Source organism: Vicugna pacos, chromosome 6 (assembly GCF_048564905.1).
Source record: "Vicugna pacos chromosome 6, VicPac4, whole genome shotgun sequence".
In the NCBI taxonomy this organism is placed as follows: Eukaryota; Metazoa; Chordata; class Mammalia; order Artiodactyla; family Camelidae; genus Vicugna; species Vicugna pacos.
The window spans coordinates 53870085-53888839 of NC_132992.1; the positions used below are offsets into that span (position 1 = coordinate 53870085).

Sequence of the window (18755 nt, forward strand, 5' to 3'; positions counted from 1 at the left end):
TAGGAATGAAGCCATACCTGCATTATATCCATTAGTAATAAGAACATCATCACAGCAACTAGCGTTTATTGAGTATTGTGTTTCTGGGGCAAGTTTACCCTTTTTTAAAACATTCTCATGGCTCTCTAAGATAGGAACTATAATGTTCATTTTACAGACCAGGATACGCACCGAAGATCACAACACTAGTAAGAGCCAGGGTTCTACTCGGGTCAACTTGATGAGAGGCTGTGTGCTTACACTGCTGAGCTCCATGCTTCCCAGACTCTCTCAAGTTTGTCACTCTCGTTGTCCTGTGTCCTTGTGTTTTGTGTTTTTGTGTCTCTAGCCTCATTTTTCTGTGCTGAATCAGAGGTCACATACCCAATAATAACTGGGACCAGGTTCTTCAGGGTGGCACTTACAATACTGTTTATCATGCCCTGTCTTCTCTTTCTCCCCCCCCCCCACTCCTCTCCCTATTTCACAAGTATCACTTCTGTGGCAAGAACTCTTGAATTCCCACTTAAGTACTCAAAAGTATACGTATTCTCAAACCAAATAGGATGAGGTGGTTCAGAATGGGCTATTGTACCTAACTTGCTGGGATTAAATCCTAGCTTCTCCTCTTATTCTGTAACCTTAGGCATGTGACTTTGCCTTTCCCCATAGATGAGTGGGGATGTTCCATTACCAGCCTCTGAGGTTTATTGAAGACTAATGGAATTAATGGGTGAAAAGTGCTTAAAACAGTGCCCAGCACCTGTTAAGCAAGATGTTAAACTTGTTGCTGTGTTACCATTATCGTGGTTGTTAGTAGGTTTGTTATTTCTCCTACACCCTTTGTGATAAGATTAGCATAACTAGACCATTAGAGACTGGACTGTAGTTTGGCTATATTGCTGGGTAATTTTCCTGACTGGTTCAAAAAACTTAATAAGAGAGCAAAGGATGTTATTTCTTCTCTCTTCCATACCCAAGAGATGCATTGATAATGCCCTGTCATTTTTGAAAGGCATAGAGTTCAGCAAGATCTCTTCATCTAAATTCCTAGAAAACTGAGATCTTTTTTCTTTTAAGAGAGTTCACTGTGACACCTCAATTTATATGAGAAAATGCAAATAAATGACTTTTTTACCATTAGTTTATATTTGGAAATATATTAGAAGTATGAACGATACATTGGAATCAGGTATCAGTTAGAAACGTTGCATCAGCGCTCACCATTGCTCGGACCCGAGGCTACTGTAACTACACCCCTGGGCAGCTGTTCAGTGGGAATGAGTCTGTATCTGTGGGCTGGGAAGATTCCACAAGATGATGAATCTGAAATAACCAGGTGGGGTGCTTGGCACAGTAGAGAATACTCAGTAAATGTTAGTTGCTTTTTATTTGCTAGAGAAGCTTGGTATTTTAAGGAATCTCATTAAGAATCCTTTAGTGAGGTAGGTATCTGCAGTTCATCTTTTGTGTAAAAATGAATCTTTCGAATTTGCTTCAAGTGTGTTACTTTTACATGGCATAGAGAATTACTCTCGAGTGCTTAAAACAAGGTGATCAATAATAATGAACTGAGTGAGGTGGGCAAATAGATATATTGTTTCCTTACGGGCAGAATTTTCATTCTTTGAAGAAATCAAGTGGCAGCCATTAAAACTGCTTCCTTTAAGGCCTGCTTATAAAATGCCTGCTTATAAAATGGAGATAGGAAGACAGAAGACAGGAAACATAAGAAAATAAAACTGCTGTGCCTCTTTCCCAGTAATACAGCTCAGACACACACAACAGCATTTTTATGAGCACAGTCTTATTTCATGAAGTAATCAGAACAGCCTGGAAAGGGAAATTGGCCTAAATTCATAGTGATGGATTGGTTTCTTCTGTTAAACCTGTACTGTATGTACCTTTATTGATGTAAAGAATATTAGAAAACAGCCTGAATAGTGAAAATAGGCTGTGTCTTCTCTTGACCATGCCAGGTGAGGATGTGTTTTCTAAGAAATACTTCTTTCCATATTCATGCAAAGACTGGCACTAAGTGTAGTAAAGATCTGCACATACTCATATATTATTTTTATTGAGAAATCTCATAATGAAAATATTTTAGTTACTTAGCACTTGTATTTATTTTCTATTTTGAACTTTAACCTTATATCCACCTATTACAGATGAGCACTTAAAAGATGTGGCCAAGTTCAGAATGCATTCTTAATTGTACAGTTTTTTTCCTTACGTTCATTGTAGTATATTTTTTTAGTTTATGGTTTAGCTGGTAGAATGTATATCATATTGACAAGTGATAATTGAACTTCTAAAACATAAGTATTTTTGTTCCAAACCAACTGAATATAATGCTTTATTAGCTATCTTCATGAGAGAGCATTAACTGTTTAGGCTTGCCTCTAACTTCGGTTTCAGAGTTGGGAGGTTTACCCAATTTTAAACCATAACGTCTAGTATATCTCAGAATATAACTATGACATTATGCTCAAGATTCTAACATATGAGAAAAGATTAAGCATAAGATAGAAGGTTAAAAAAATGGTGTAAAAGCACAAAGTAGTCTTATTGGAGTTCTCAATAATGCAAATATTTAACATATTGTCAGATATGAAAGTGTATATAATATAGTGAGAACACTAATATTTTGAAATTTCAGAGATTTAAAAAGTAGAAAATAACCATTATTGATTTAATATGTGCCCATGATTTTCTTAAATCTTATAGAAAAAAGAGGGATACAGAAACACAAGCAAAGTCATTTTAAGTCAAAAGCTTTCTAATCCTAAAATTTATCTTTCTATCTCTTTTCTTGGTGCTGAGTTGTTCATTATGGTAGAAAAATATACTTTTTCATACAATTTTATTCCTACAGGATAAAAGGGAAATTGAAGCTTCTCTGACCCTTGGTTTGACCATGCGGGGAATACAGATTTTTCAGGTTAGTTAATGAGAAGTAAGTGTCAAATGGCACCCACTCTGCCCTACTTTGACAGTGTGCCTGTCTGGTTCTGCAGTAGGTTCACTGGCCCACTTCCAACCATGGATTGGTCATTACTTTCTATTTGTCTAGCACAGACATGGATGATGCGGGACAGATGAGGTGGAGCAGTCAGGTCCTTGACGCTAATAAGTCCTCCAGAACAGGAAACAGCAAGCCAACGATTGGCCCACATTCATCACTAACAGATCATTAATATCCAAATATTTTTCTTTGCATGTCATTGATTTCTAATAATCCTTTTTATCATCTGGCACATCTATAACTGTGGAAAGAAAAAAGACTTTCTAATACAATGCCCAACCAGACATTCTAATTTCCGTTACACTTTTCCAGTAAAACTTGTTCCTTGAATATGTAGTAGCTGTCATTCTTTTGCGGGTGGGATGGTGTTACCCACAGTCATAAATGGGGGAGAGAGCATACCTCTCTCTGTGAGACCTAGGAGAATATAAGGATGTCTTATCTTTGACATAGGCAAAATATCCAATTATGAAAGTCTGAGTGCCTTATCTCATCTCTTGAATGCCTGAGTCTTCTGGACTTTTTTAATTTAAATTTAGGGCTAGGCCAAACGGGAAAAGATTGCCGTGCAAGGGCCAGTTAATGCAGTCACTCAGGAACCAAAAGCGACAGAATTGTATCGCTTCTCTTTTAATTACTGTCTGCATGTCTCCAAAGAGAATTGGGGACCTCTTTCAGATTTTAATTACTATATTTTAGTTTTCTGGGAAAGAAGTTAGAGCTATTTTAGAATGTCTGTCAGTTTCCTCAGTAACTCTACGTGCATTACTTACAAGAGTTATAAGTAACTCTCATAATTCTTTCCACAGAATTTAGATGAAGAGAAACAGTTACTTTATGATTTCCCTTGGACCAATGTTGGAAAGTTGGTATTTGTGGTAAGTTTAAAATAACTTACTAAAATACTCAGTTGTTTGTTTTTGTGGGATTTTATTGTTTTGTTTTTTTAAATCAATATTATTTCAGGCACCAAAGTTGATGTTTTTTTTCAAAATTGAAGATGAAGATAGTTAGCTTTCTTATGTTCTTATGCATGTGCTGTAATTATAATCCTTGCCACTTATCAGTAGTGACCCTAAAATCAAAGAGTCTTTTATTTAGCAGAAGAAATGACTAATTTTAATTTGTATCTAGTCTCCACCACTCTACCCTAAGTTATTCTATTTGCAGAAGAAATGTGATGAGAAAAGTTTATGATGAATTCACCAAACGAATTGTTTTGAAAAGCCTACAACAAAGGAATTAGGAAGCAGAAAGCTGTACTCAGAGGGTAAATTACTAGTAGCATGGGGGTTGTCCAGTTCTTTCAGAAGTTAACTTCTTTTGAGCAAAGAATAAAGAATGATATAAAAAGATGTTTCTATTGATGTCTATTTGAGACTCACCATTATAAAGAAAAGACTGCAGTTCATAACAGGAAGAGTCTTAGATTATTGAGAATGATATACTTCCTTTTTTTTGGAGCACATTCTTGATTTTTCCCAGCTATTTGTCTACTTTGGTAGCTGTATCCATTTTGGGGGAGTGTTCAAAGGATTACAGTTAATAGTATGTATATCAAGTGATCAGTAAAACCCATAATTTCACTTTGTTCAGAAATTATGGGAAGAAATATACAAAGAAAGGAGAAAGGTAAGGATTAGGACACATGTGCTTCTTTGTTTCAGGAGGATGGCCTATATAAATAAAGTTGCCAAAGAGCATCCACACTGCCCTGTGAGTCAAAAGACCTGTTTCTGTCTTGACATTACTTTAATTACTTGGGCACAGTTCAATCTGATTTCACTTTACTCATACATTGAATGGTACCTGACCTGCCTCCTCCTCACTCTAGTTCAAGCTATTTGTGAAAGGGTTGGATCTATTTGAAAATGAGCTAATTATTACCTGACTTGCCCCTTTCATGTCCCCAGTTAAGTGGTGATAAAATGCATTTAATAGAAATTGACTTTTTTAAGGGTCTTGGACCCAGTGGTTCCTAAATCTGCTTGTGCATCAGCCTCATCTGAGGAACTTGTTTAAGATACAGATTTCTGGGCCTTATCCTTGTCCTCCAAGAGATTTATGATTCAGTCGGCCTGGGGTGGAGACCAGGAGTCTATTTCAGCAGACATCCCAGATGATTCTTCTTACAGCCTCACCTAGCTGTGTGACCTTGGGCAAATTACTTAATCTCTCTGTGTCTTGGTCTCTTCTTTCCAAAATGGGGATAATTGAACATGCCCCCAGAGACTTGTGAGGATTAAATGAGTTAATACATGCTTAGTGCTCATTAAGTGTAAGTTATAACCATTCTAGCATTGAGATCCCCTAGGGGTTCCTTTTGCAATAGAAAACCCAGAGTGAAAAATTCCATCCCTCTCTGAATTACACAAACCCATATTGCTCTGTACTGACTGGAAGTGTGTAGTTAAAATACGCCTCCCTCTTTGCTCTGCCTCTCCTCTCTGGCTGAGACTATTCCTTTCTGTAGTGCTGCTGCCCTATTTGTTATCAGGAAAGTTAAAGGAATTTGTCATATTCCATAACTGTAAGGAACTTTGCTGAATCCTCACCCTCAACTTAGCGCCTTAGGTCAGTGATCCCAGACCTAAGGAATGAGATTCCTTATACCTCTACTGATGGAGAGATAGTTCTTCTACTTAACATCTCTTCTTCCTCCCACCTGTCTCCTCCTTCCAACCGGCCCTCTGGTTTCCAGTTCTCTCTTTTATCCAACTGGAGAGCTTTTCGTTTTTCCTAAACACTAAATAGGTATCCTGTATTGTTCACTGCCATAACTCCTTACTTATTTCCTTCCCACAATTTATCGTAAACAATTATTATTGTACATGCTTTTTACCATCCCTCCCACCAAAATATCACAACACTAGGGTAGGAACTTTGTCTTATGTGCTGTTATTTTCTCAGGGCCTTGCACAACATTTGGTATATTGTAAGTGTTGAACAAATATTTGAGTGCATTACCCTTCTAGAATGAGTCGTCTTGTTTGCTGAGTTAGGGTGTTGGGATTACACCTGAGGATGCTTTCATGATGGGCCCTTCTCTTCTCCATTATGTAAATGGCTTGGCCAGCCAGTGAAACCAAAGATGGAACCAGCAGACCCTGGCTTGGCACTTCCCTGAGTTTTTGGTAACCCTTTGACATTTTTGAAAGGGAAAACAGTAATTTATCCCTCAGAGAATTTTACTTGGAGCTTTACACACTTATTTCTGAACCTGTAGTTTTTCCTTACTAACTAGAAAATGAAGAGGACCTTGGCAAATCAGAGGCTTTTCTTCCACAGGGTAAGAAATTTGAGATTTTGCCAGATGGCTTGCCCTCAGCCAGGAAGCTCATATACTACACGGGGTGCCCCATGCGCTCCAGACACCTCCTGCAACTCCTGAGCAACAGCCACCGCCTCTACATGAATCTGCAGCCTGTCCTGCGCCACATTCGGAAGCTGGAGGAAAACGAAGGTACTGCAGGGTCTCGGGCCGGGAAGCCAGTGGTGCTTTTGCCATGAGGGGCCCCTTCCTCTAAGCTGCCAGGAACTGGGGCTTTAGTCTCCTGAGGAGTGGGACTTGGGAACTGGGCCTCTCCAGATTCCCAGCAGCATTGCTGTTTACATCCCAAGGCTGTCCTGTAAGGCAGGGGAAGGCCTGAAGGCCCACCTCCCACAGCACCTGGTCCTAATGTCTGAGGTTATCCCTGTCATTTGGCAGCCTCTTGAGGACAGTCTCTTTAAATTTGCCCATACTTGCCTTGAAAATCCTTATAAAAAGCCACTGTAGGAAGGTGCAGGCCAAGGTTTATCTGCATATCAACTTTTATCTGCATCTCAGAGCTTTGTTTATTCCCTGTTCCACCTTGTGCTGTTATCCACAGGCTATCTGGAATTCCTCCCAGTGTGATTATTCCTTAGGTTACAGTGACCATAAAGGTGGGTCACAGAATGTCTCCAGCCTCCCATTGACTGCTGCAGGCCCCCACGTCTGGCTCAGCACAGATGACAAACAAAGGAGAGAGAAGTTTACAATTAAGGATTTTGTCAGATAGTCCTGTGGGAGTTTTGCTGAGACACAGAATAGAGCAGTGCATTTGGGGCTTCAGAAAAGGGGGACATGATAAAGCAGAGGAAGACAGGGATGGGGGCTTCTAACAGCAGACTTCAATTTTACTGTATTAACCTAATGATTAGCCCTTTATCTTGAGTTTTAGTGCCCTTTGGATATTCCATTGAACACATTCCAACTTCTGACTCCCCAAAATGCTACTTTGCACATTTTGGGGGGGGGGTTTGTCTTCATTTTTTTGTTGTTGTTGCAAATTTATGTTGTAATTTTTGGTAATTCAAATTGATTTGGGATATTTGCATGCACATTAGGATGCAGATTCATATCTTAGGTCCTTGTCAGAAACAAATTTTGGCCTCTCAGACCTCACTTTTCCTATAGATACAAGACAAATACCTGTCCCCTCTTACAAGTAAAAACCCTTATAGAAATTTGTGTCTGATTGAGTTCTCTCAAAAGCTGTCTCTCAATCTAAATGAGACCCAGTTTGGAGATGCCACTGTAATTTAAGTAGCGATTAGAACATGAATCATTTTCTACTGTTCGCCACCAATGTGCATCTGTCTTAGGAGAGAATTGGTCTGTCAGGTGTGTGGGCTTCCTCGGCTGACAGACTGCCAGTTCTCCTCAGGATGACTCATCAGGGTAACAAATGCGTATATCTCTCTGACGCCGACGTGAATAGTAAGAATTCAAACAGGATAGAAGCGCCAAGGAATTTTGTGAGAATAGGTGACTTGGGCACAGAGCCCATCATCTGCCAAGTTGGCTTCATTTCTGAGTGGCCGACTTGGCATCTTGAGAAGTTCATTTATTTCAGAAGCTCTCTGCCAACACCATTTTAGTAAATTCTTGTTTAGGTGACCTTAACGGGAGCCCTTTAGACCCTGAAAGAATGAATGAAACTCCTCTATATGTTTTAAAGCAAAATTACAAAGAACGTTGAGTTCTTAAGAGGGGAGTGTCGTGCATTTAGGGGCTTGTGTGAGTAAGAGCATTGCAGGAATGACACAGGTGTAGATGGATCATTTACGTGGATATGTGTAGATAGATTTGGGGTGGATGGCTTTTTTCCTCCTTCCACATCCTTAGTTTCTTCTACTGAGAGATCCCTCCACATCTAAAGAAAGCCTGAAACTAAGTTTCCCTGGGCTAACCTTGGCCTGAATCCAGTTACCTCACCCATACATAAGGACTACATCATTTTAACAACAACAACAACAAAAAATTTTCTCAAAATTAGCCAAAAAAAAGCATGAAAAGAATCTTTATTTTTAATTAAGTTTCATTTAGAGTCATCTTGATTGAAATGTTTTTCACATTTTATAATAAAAAATGATTGCAAGAATCCTACAGGGTTAAGAAGAGATGGATAAAAAATGCTTTGTGTCATTAAAAAATTTCTTTAACCCAGCTTTGTTCAATAGCTGGGGCTTCTTCTTAGGTCATATGTCACGAGGTCACATTGATGCATTATATTCCAAAATAGCATGTGAAAATCCTGGTAGCCTGGGCTTTCACAACAAAGGAAGTACAGCAGTGGTGTGCTGATGATCTACACCGTTGACACCAGTGGTTACTAGGGGGTGAGAGGTTGCATTTTGCATTTCTTAGAATAAATTTCAGAATTACTTCATTGTTTCTCTTATTTTGTAACTGAGTGATGTGAAGCTTCTTAAATGTTGGCAGAGGATCTAAGTGATTAAGAACTCGGGTGGGGACAGAAGCGAGCACGTGGAACACCAAGGCTGCACTGCCCCGTGGATAGGACGTAATTCACACTAGGCTCCTATTAGGTAGAAAACAAGTTGGCAGAATCTTCTAGTGAGAATGCTTGTGAGTTTAGAATAGCTATAATTGACTTCAAATCTATCAGGAATTTGGGGGTAAAAGGGCTATTTGTAAAGAGGTAGAAAAGCTTTTAAATCATTAGATTCACATTTCCCAGTTGTCTTAGAACTCCAACACTCTTTAAGACTTTTTTTTTTTTACTTTTTCTCCTCACTTCCCATCCTTCCAAGGACCACATGGCTGTTGTATGGACACTACAGTGAATAGAAATTGTGAGGATTTTGCAGACCCCTTTAGCACTTCATCTTCATCTCAGCTCCTATTGTCTTCAGAAAACAGGAATCATTGGAACCCAGTCTAGCCCTCAAATATTGGATGTAGTTGGATGCACTTTTGTTGAAGTGATGAGTGTTAGGCTCTGGTGTCTGATTCCAGCTTGCTTTTGTGTGGCTACTCACACTGTCCTTTGTATTTCGTCCTGATTCCTTAGAATTGGCACGAGTAGGCTGGAGCTCAGAAACCTGCACACAACCTTGTCCAAGCACTTTTTCCATTTTGCATCCTGGAATGCGTGTCTTCTCTTTCTGCTGGTATTCCTTGCCTCTCTGGGGAAGCCTGTGGTGATGATCCTTCAGAGCTGGATTCAGACATTGAGAGTGCAAGTATTTTTACTTAACCAAGAGACAAGACAGATAAATCCATTAGCAGGCCTTTGAAGTAGGGTGTGTATAGCTCAGTGCTAGAGTGCCTGCTAAGCATGCACAAGGTCCTGAGTTCAGTCCCCAGTACCCATTAAAAATAAATACATAAACCCAGTTACCTCCCCTCCCCCCAAAATAAATAAATTGTGAGTATATAAGCAACCCCTAAAAAAAGACCCTTGAGAACCCCAATTAGTCCAGTAGTTAGCAGTTTCTGAAATAGTATCAATTTAACATTCTGTAAACACAGTCTCAATTTTTAACATTTTTCTAGTGTGTTATTTCTCATCAGTATTAAAAATATAAGGCAACTAAACCATTTCTTTGTTTTAAATTTCTGACCTAAAGCACAAAAATGTGATTTTTGTGTCAGTTGTACAGCTGCAGCCCAACTGTAACCTCACGCCTTTATGTATTAGTTTAGCAGTTGAAAAAAAGGGTCTTTCCAACACTGTGTCATTGACTGCCGGGTTAGAGCTGCACTGACACTGACATGTTAAATCAGAGAACAGTTATCAATCAGAGGCTACGTGGGTATAAATCATCAAACCAGTAGTGATTACTATGTTTTCTTAATAGATGGTAAAATCTAATTCAGCCTAAATGGAGAAAAGCAATCTTCATCCATGAAAATCTAAATTTTAGAGTGTTTTGGAAGAAATTCTCAGAAGAATAATTTTATTTTAAATTGTATTCTACAGTTAGAGCTAACAACAGGCCAAATTGAACAGATGAACAAATAAAATGAATAACAATTAGCATAAGTATATTTATTAAACCATTTCTCTAGCAGTGCTTTTGAAATTATCTGTAGGGAAAGACTAGATTTTTTATACTGATACTTATGCAAGGTTCAGAATCACATTAGTGGGTGTCTTGGCAATGTCAGATTGCTCTGAAAGTATCTAAATGGTTATTCTTAACTCCTGAACTTATTCCACTGTGGACCAATAACAGTTTGCAGACAAGAAGTGGTCTGCCATCTTACACTTTGAGTAGCACTCTTCTGTAGTGTTTGAAGCTTTAAAAGTCTTTGAGTACTTTAAACCTCCCCCCACCCCACCCTGCTGAGATCGATTTTACTGGCTTTTATGCAGTCTTAAATTGAGCTCCTATCAGAATTATCAGCACTTTATAGTCACTCAATTCTGAGTGTGAAATTGTACTTGTTCTTGGTCTGAGGACTCCCCTAAGCTAACCGACCATTCCTTCTGCCTTGGTTGAGTATAATGATGAGCCATGTTCCTCACATACAGAGAAGAAGCAGTACCGGGAGTCCTACATCAGCGACAACCTAGACCTGGACATGGACCAGCTGGAGAAGCGGTCCCGGGCCAGCGGGAGCAGCGCGGGCAGCATGAAGCACAAGCGCCTGTCCCGTCACTCCACCACCAGCCACAGCAGCTCCCACACCTCGGGCATCGAGGCCGACACCAAGCCCCGGGACGCGGGCCCGGAGGATGCATACTCTGGCAGCGCCATCCACCGCAAGCTGAAGACCTGCAGCTCCATGACCAGCCACGGCAGCTCCCACACCTCCGGTGTGGAGAGTGGTGGCAAGGACCGGCTGGAGGAGGATTCTCAGGACGATGGTAGCCTACCCCTAGGCCCGCTGAGCTAACAGCACTCACCCATCATCACGGGGGCTCTGCTTTTTCTCTCTTAGCTTTTTTTCCAGTATTGGTTCAGGAGAATTGACGTAATAGGGAAGAAAGAAATACAGCATTTGGCTGGAGATAAAACAAGACCTACAGCCTATATCAGCCAAACTCAGTATTTGTGTGCACCTTTTTTTTATTGTTTTTCATCTCAAATAATTCTGTAGCATTCAGGTTTGGGGGAAAGATGTATTGACTCCGTTAAGAAAAATTGCAGAACATATGTGTGGTTACTATAGAATTCATGTGGCTCTCAAATCGAGTCACTAAACGCTTGGAGAGGACGCAGATGTGTGCGGTGGGGAGCTTCATGAGCTTCACTGCTCAGTCTGTCTGTGTCAGCGTCCGCTTTGGCATTAGGCAGACGACCCATTAGTCTTAGTTTGCCCTTTGTCATCACAGCAATGCTAGGACAGCTTTTCTTTTTTTCTTAAAGAATAATTGACAGTCAAATCATGGTGCTAGCAGACATGGAGATATCACAGCCATATTATGAAAAAAGAGAACAGGTAGCATCTAGTTGGGAATTATTCCTAGAGCTTCCTGTTGTAGTGTCTCATGAGCAAAGTTATTTTTAAATATAAAACATGACATAGCCTCCCTCAAGGTGTGGCTACGAATTTTGGTGGCTATTTCCCCTTATGTCACTAAATGTCTTTTCTTTCTTCTTTGTCAGAAATAGAGATGTTGGTTGACGACCCCAGGGACCTGGAGCAGATGAACGAAGAATCTCTGGAAGTCAGCCCAGACATGTGCATCTACATCACGGAGGACATGCTCCTGTCGCGGAAGCTGAACGGACACTCCGGTGAGCTCCTGTGGGAAGGGTCTCTCCCTCGGAAGTGGGCTGTCCTGGACTGAGAAGCAGGTGCCCCGGGAAGTGGAAGGGGCAGGGCGGGGGCTCCAGATCAGAGACAGGAGTGCGTCAGTGTCGCAAACTGCAGGATCCAGTGCCTTCCGTGGAAGAGAGGGAAAGTGGAGAGAGAAAGCACTCAGGATTGGAATTAGCATCTTCTACCTCATGTGTGATAGGGTTTTGCCTTTTTTTTTTTTTTTGCTATTTTAAATGATAATCAGAGAATTATATAATACATCTGGAAGGGGCTTGGAGCCCCTTCAGGCTGAGCTCCTTTCTATAGATGAGAAAATTCATAGTTTGGAGAGGATAAATGCTGTGTGGCTAGAAATGGAAGTTGGGTCTCCAGGTTTGTTGTGTTTTGTTTTCCCCCACTATATCATACAGAGTATAGGAGGAGTCTGGAGGAAAAAGTGTCTTAAAAGGTCGACATAAAAAGATTCTTAAATTTTGTATTTGATGAATTATTCTGGAAAATATGTATTCACCATAACCCTTTTATGGGGTTATATAATATTACATGATATATATTTCTAACAAATGAAAGATGTTATCTTAAAAAAAACTAGCAGCAGTATGAGTTTTATTTTTAAACCTCAGACTTGTAATTGCTTTTGTCTTATGTCATGAGTTAGTCTCTGTTCTTTAGAGGAATACGCTTTAGGAACCAGCACTGTCAAAGTGACCTCGGTGTGTATTGTTCTGACATTTAGAGCACTGACTGAGTGGAAGACCCTGTGACAACTGGAGTGCCCTGTCTTTGCCCTGTCGAGGCTCACGGTCTCTGATCGTGAGCCTCTGCCGTGTGCCAGGGCAGGGAATCAGGGATAAATAAGTTAACACACACAGTCCCCGTCATCCTGGCAGTGCTCTGCAGGTGTACGAGGGACTTTCTGCTGCAGAATTGCATTTGCTAATGGAGCAGAAACCATGGCCTTCAGAGGCTCGGCCAGAAGCAAACCTGCCCGTGGTAGCAGAGAATCACTCTGACCAACAGGGACTCAGCAGGCTGGTTGCTCTAGTCATGCTTCGAGTTCTCAGACCAGACATTGCCCTTTTTTGTCCAATTACTTTATCATACACGTTTCAACGTATATTTCTATACGTGCATGTTATAGCTGCACAGAGAACAGGCTCTCACTGCCTGAGTGTGTGTGCACCCACGGTCTTTGTTTTTATTCCTGACTTCATCATGAACAGCTTAATGAAAAGCTTATTTTTCATAATTCAGCTTCTACACTCCATCTTCTAACCCCACATGTATCTCACTGCTCCCTGTTTACTGTAAGACAAAAGAGAGAATGTGTCCCACCCTGGTTGTCTGCCACTGAAGGGTCACAGTGAGATTTTCTAGGAATGGGTGATACTTACTTGCCCTTTGGTTCTTGGCAGTAGTGTGTGTTAGATATGCGGCAGGGAGTATGAATAATTTGAGATTTTCATTGGTTTTCCTCTGTGTTTTACTCTAGGGTTGATTGTGAAAGAAATCGGTTCTTCCACCTCCAGTTCCTCGGAAACGGTTGTCAAACTTCGTGGCCAGAGTACTGATTCTCTTCCACAGGTATGGAAGGGATTGAAGAATTTAAATCAAGAGGTGAAGTTATAGAGAATTTTAAATAGGAACTTACAGTTACATTATAAAAGAGCAAAAATTAAAAACCTTAAGGAAATGATTCTTACTAGATACATAAATTCTAGTTTTAGTCTAAATTTGTGTCCATTTATTTGCTAGTTCCATTTATCTTGGAGGCTTTTTTTTTCTGTTTCAAGAATTCTCTTATACCTTCTCTGTTTGTTCTGTAAATAGTTGCTGAAGTTGAGTTGGTTTTTATTTGGATAAATTATGTACTTTGTTTCATACTTTATATAGATGGAAAGTCTCTGGTCTTCAGGCTTCAGGGTAACTGTGTGTGTGTGTGTCTGTCTGTCTGTCTGTCTGTTTTGATTGACCTCAACAGTTGGGAGAGTGGTTTTCTTGTTAGGTGTGTTATGGCAGAAATGTATGATTGTTCCATTCAGACTAAATTTTCAAACTGTGCTAAGCTAGAGCATTTGATAACCTGTGATCACTGGTTAGACTATTAAACTGTCAGAAGATAGAGATAAATTAAAATACTCTGAAACTCATGGTCGCAGTGTTTGGATATAATCTACAACTGATGTTCATCTCTGTCTTCTGAGCACATGCTCTCTCTCCTGTGCCTCTCTTTCTTGGGCTCCCTCCATGTCTTTTTTTTTTTTCTTCTACATGTGTTCCTTTCTTTTCTTTCTTTTGCATTCTGACAGTCTTTGCCTCCCTCCTGTATTTTTCTCTCTCTTCCCCTTTTTCTCATTTGTCCTGTTTTCCTCTTCCATTTAAGTAGCCATAACGTGAAATGAATATGACATTCTATTAAATATTGGAAACTCCAGTGAGGAATCTTTACAACACTACATGTGGCATGATGATCCAGGGTCATCCTGCCTGGGTTTGCATCCCTGCCCTGCCATTGTTGGCTCTTACTGTATGTAAACGTTTGTAGGACACAGCTGAGGGTCAGATTCCACACCTATGAAGTAGGGAGAGCATTGTGTGCCCACCTTGAGGATTTGTGGCGATGACCTAATGAATGCTGTGTGTGTAACTGTGGTGGTGCCTTGGAAGACAGCGTCAGTACAAGAGGCCGTCATCTTCAGGGGTGCTCAGACATGACACCTCCTAGTGAAAAGTTGGACTCACTTCTCTTTCCTCCCAGCACTGTTGCTCCAAAAGTGGTATCTTATTCTAACAAGGCTGGCTTTTGTGGAGTTCAGCAACAAAAGTAGATTAGAGATGTACTGCCTCGTTTTCATAAATAACCCATCAAGTGTCTTCCATTCATTCATTATCGGAGTCATTTTTCTAACCTACTTATATTTTCAGCCAGCGCCGCCTCTTGAGGTAATGAGTTCTAGAAGTCCACTACCTGCTGGGTGAAGTATTTGGCAGAATACGACCCTTGCAGTGTTGAGGAGCTGCCTCTTAATCCTGGGGCATGCCTCCCAACCTTTTCTGTACCAAGAACGCTTGGTATTATTTTTCTACCCAAGAATTCTGGCTTTTCAAAAAATAGTTCTTTAAACTGTGTTTCTTGAGTGATAATTGGTTTGTTATTCTTATTAATAAGAAACACTCCATTTTTTATTAAAATAATAACAGACCACAGTGTGAGAGTGTTGCTGTGCTGAATTGCCACGCCTTCATGGAAAAACAAAGAAACAGAATCTCTACCTGTGCAGTATCTCTACCTATTTTAGGGTGACTGCTTGATTCCTGAGCTGTTGGAGACAGTTGAATTCCTCTTGCAGTTACTTGTCTGTGCTTTGGGCTGTTCATTTGTAGAGAATGATAGCACCTGTCTCACAGGGCGGATGGGGAGATGAAATGAGTCACTGGGGCCTAGCACATAATAAGGGCTCAGTAAATGTTGGCTGCTGTTGCTCGTGGTGGTGGTGGTGGCGGCAGCATTCCCCCCCACAGGGCCTCAGGGCCCAGAAACCACAGGCTGGAAACCACTTTCTAATGTGCAAGGATTCCTTAACCTTTCGTGATTTTGCAGCTTCTCTGTGTACAGGGCAATATCACTATACTTTCACTTTAGTCTGTACTCTTAAAAGTTGTTTCAACCTTCCCTCATCTTGCAGACTATATGTCGAAAACCAAAGACCTCCACCGATCGACACAGCTTGAGCCTCGACGACATCAGACTGTACCAGAAAGACTTCTTGCGCATTGCGGGTCTGTGTCAGGACACGGCTCAGAGTTACACCTTTGGGTGTGGCCATGAACTGGGTGAGGAAGGCCTCTACTGCAGCAGCTGCCTGGCTCAGCAGTGTGTCAACATCCAAGATGCTTTTCCAGTCAAAAGAACCAGCAAGTACTTTTCCCTGGATCTCACCCACGATGAAGTTCCAGAGTTTGTTGTATAAAGGACGCCTCTGTGCAGCTATGCGGACAGCCTGCTGTTTGCTAGAGGCTGTGAAAGCCATGGGTTCTTTCTTTACTTATTCCTTGTGCCATATTTTCTTTACCCCAAACTTAGCTCTTTCTTTATAATACCTGCGATGGAAATAAAAGCCCTGGGACAGTTGCACTTTAAGTATTACACAGGAGTAAAAGAACTGCAGAGAATGTACAGCAAGACAAGTGCCCAGACGTTCCTTGATCCTTTGGAAGGAAATGTGCTTTACTGGTTACCAAGCCTTCACAATATTGAACTGTGGTGCATTTCTTCATTGTTTTGTTTTTTAGTTCAGTTACATGTAACATCATGTTTTTTCATCACATGAAAGGCATTGTTAGGTGTATTTGTTTGCTTGTAATTTTTTTTTTTACCACTCCCTCCTGAAATGCTGGTGTTTTGAGGGAGGAGAGAGAGAAGAGGCTCTCTTCTTTTAACAGAGGGACCTTGCTAGTGTGTAACCATCGCCACCTCACTGGGGCTGTCCCAAAGTGAACACGGATGAAGCGGTCAAAAGCATGTGGTTCTAGCTCGCCAAAGATGTGGCCAGCACAGACGTGCAGCCCAGGGTCAAGAAGATGTGAATTAAGCAATAACCAAAAGACAGTGCATGCTGTGATGCCTTGTGACTCCTTCATGCCTGGTCCGTGCCATGTCCTCCTCCTGCTCTTCCAGAAAGCTCTAGTCTGGACTCCGTGGAGTCCCTCATCCAGCAATGGATCAGTTGTGTTCCTGTCATCATGAATTTCCAAACCAGTATCTCTTAAAACTATGGAAACGTCTTAGAATATATTCGTGCTTGGTGGTTTTTGTTTTGTTTTATTTTTTTAAATCAAGAACAAATTATGGTAATCCCGGTTTCTGCTTAACCAGAATACCCTGACTATACGTGTATGTGATACATATATAAATACATGAGACTGCGTGTTTATGTGTGTTTAAAGCTTACCAACTAACTTTTCATCTCGGCTTCCATGACTGTCTTGTATACGTCGTCTTTCTTGTTTAACACAGAGGATATGTCATTGAATGAATGATACCTACAGACAATCAACTGATAGATATAGAGTTAAGAACAGCTGTTTTCTCATGTCTTTTGCCGTAGTTCTCAACTCTGGTTGCATAATAGAATTATCTGGGGAGCCTTAAAAAAAGTGGCAATTGTAAGGATCCGACCTTAGACGAATTAAATCAGTCTCTCGTGGTAAGACCCAGGGGGAATTGCCTTTTCTTTTAAAGTTTTCCAGATGGAGCTAGTATGTATTGGGGTTGTAAACCACCGACCCAGAGGATGTCTTTTCATTAATTCTGAAGAAAATGTTAGTGTTTGAGAATGGGCCATTTTTAAGAGAGTTACTGCCACTGCTGTCAGGATAGATAGGGAAGCCCAGTCAGGGCTGAGCTCACTAACCTTTAGACGTCCAGTAACAGCGTGGCTGGCGCTTCAGGAAAGTACTTTAGCACAATGTCTTTCTATGAGATGTTTTTAATGATTTCATATTTTACAACATTTGTTTACCATATTTTGATATACCATTTTTTCTATCTACCAGGTTTTATTAAAAAATACTATATTATTTTCTAAAGAAGCAGTCATATTTTTATACAAAGTTAAGTTTTCAGGTAACAGAGAAGTAGATTTAGGGTCCAGCAGAACCTGCAGTGTTCCGCGTGGGTGGGAGTCAGTGTTATAAACACGGGGAGAACGTGAGCAGGCCCCCCGTGCTGCCATCGCATGTCCATGTCCCCACGTGGGTGTGACGGGACAGCGTGTATACACAAGCCTAGTCAGATTGGTTTAACTTGACACTTTAAAAGGAAAAAAGTTCTATAGAATTCTATAGTTGTGAAATGATTTTGCTTTTATCCAGTATTTTAAAAAGAACCAAAGTTTCAGATCTCAGAATGTATAAAACTGTCTCAATCTTTGTGTAAAAGATGAAAGTATGAAAGGATCATCTAATGACTGTTTTACTGATAAGTCATTAAATAATCCACCATGTCTTATAGATGCTTAAGAGACAAATCCTGATGAAGTTTGTCTGCAAAGAGCACAGGCCGTCATGTGGTGCATTTCCTTAGCTCTTAGTGTTTCTTGTTTAAACATCAAGGAAAAAAGAAGAACAACGTATTTAATTAAGTACATAGTGCTTTATACTTTGTTTTCTCTCTACTTCAAACAGAATCAGGCCTTTAGGATTTTGCCAGCATTGTTGGTGGTTTTGCACACCCTCTTTCTAATTGGATTTATGAAAAGTCTCATGGGTTTTCAAAATTGAAACATGCTAAGGACATTTTTGCTTTTTTTGACCCACTGTTTGCAACAGAATTATATATATGTATATGAAAATCCATTTTGAATATCGACATTTTTGTATTTCAAAATTGTTTTAAAAAATAAAAAAAGGAAAAGAAAAGTATAAAGCTGTTATTTATTTCTGCACTTGTTAATATCCATTGCTAGTCAGTATACCAATTTGGTGTATGTTGCCTCTACACATCTACATTTGTATTTGCAACAATGAACTTTATATCTGCATAAACTGTACATAATCCTTTCTGTGAAAGGATCATCATATCAAGATGATACCAAAAGTGTGTTAAAAAATGCATTATTTTGTAATTATTCTTATAGGAATTTCATGGTAAGATTAGCAGTCAATAAAGTTACTTTTTATTTGTCTTTGAAGTGCCTTTTTTATTAT

At 40.2% G+C, this 18755-nt stretch overlaps 1 protein-coding gene across 9 annotated transcripts in view; it reads left to right on the plus strand.

The window, feature by feature from the left end:
- The window catches only part of FRMD6 (FERM domain containing 6), a 212127-nt gene extending 193394 nt beyond the window's left edge, over positions 1 to 18733 (plus strand). For all 9 annotated transcript variants that reach the window (XM_072963052.1, XM_031679042.2, XM_072963054.1 and 6 more), the window contains 7 exons: positions 2855 to 2920; positions 3814 to 3882; positions 6293 to 6467; positions 10813 to 11148; positions 11891 to 12022; positions 13540 to 13631; positions 15734 to 18733. In XM_072963052.1, the coding sequence (XP_072819153.1) occupies positions 2855 to 2920; positions 3814 to 3882; positions 6293 to 6467; positions 10813 to 11148; positions 11891 to 12022; positions 13540 to 13631; positions 15734 to 16018 (1155 nt within the window). In that variant the 3' untranslated portion in view covers positions 16019 to 18733. The remainder of the gene's footprint in view (positions 1 to 2854; positions 2921 to 3813; positions 3883 to 6292; positions 6468 to 10812; positions 11149 to 11890; positions 12023 to 13539; positions 13632 to 15733) is intronic.
- Positions 18734 to 18755: the final 22 nt, after the last annotated feature.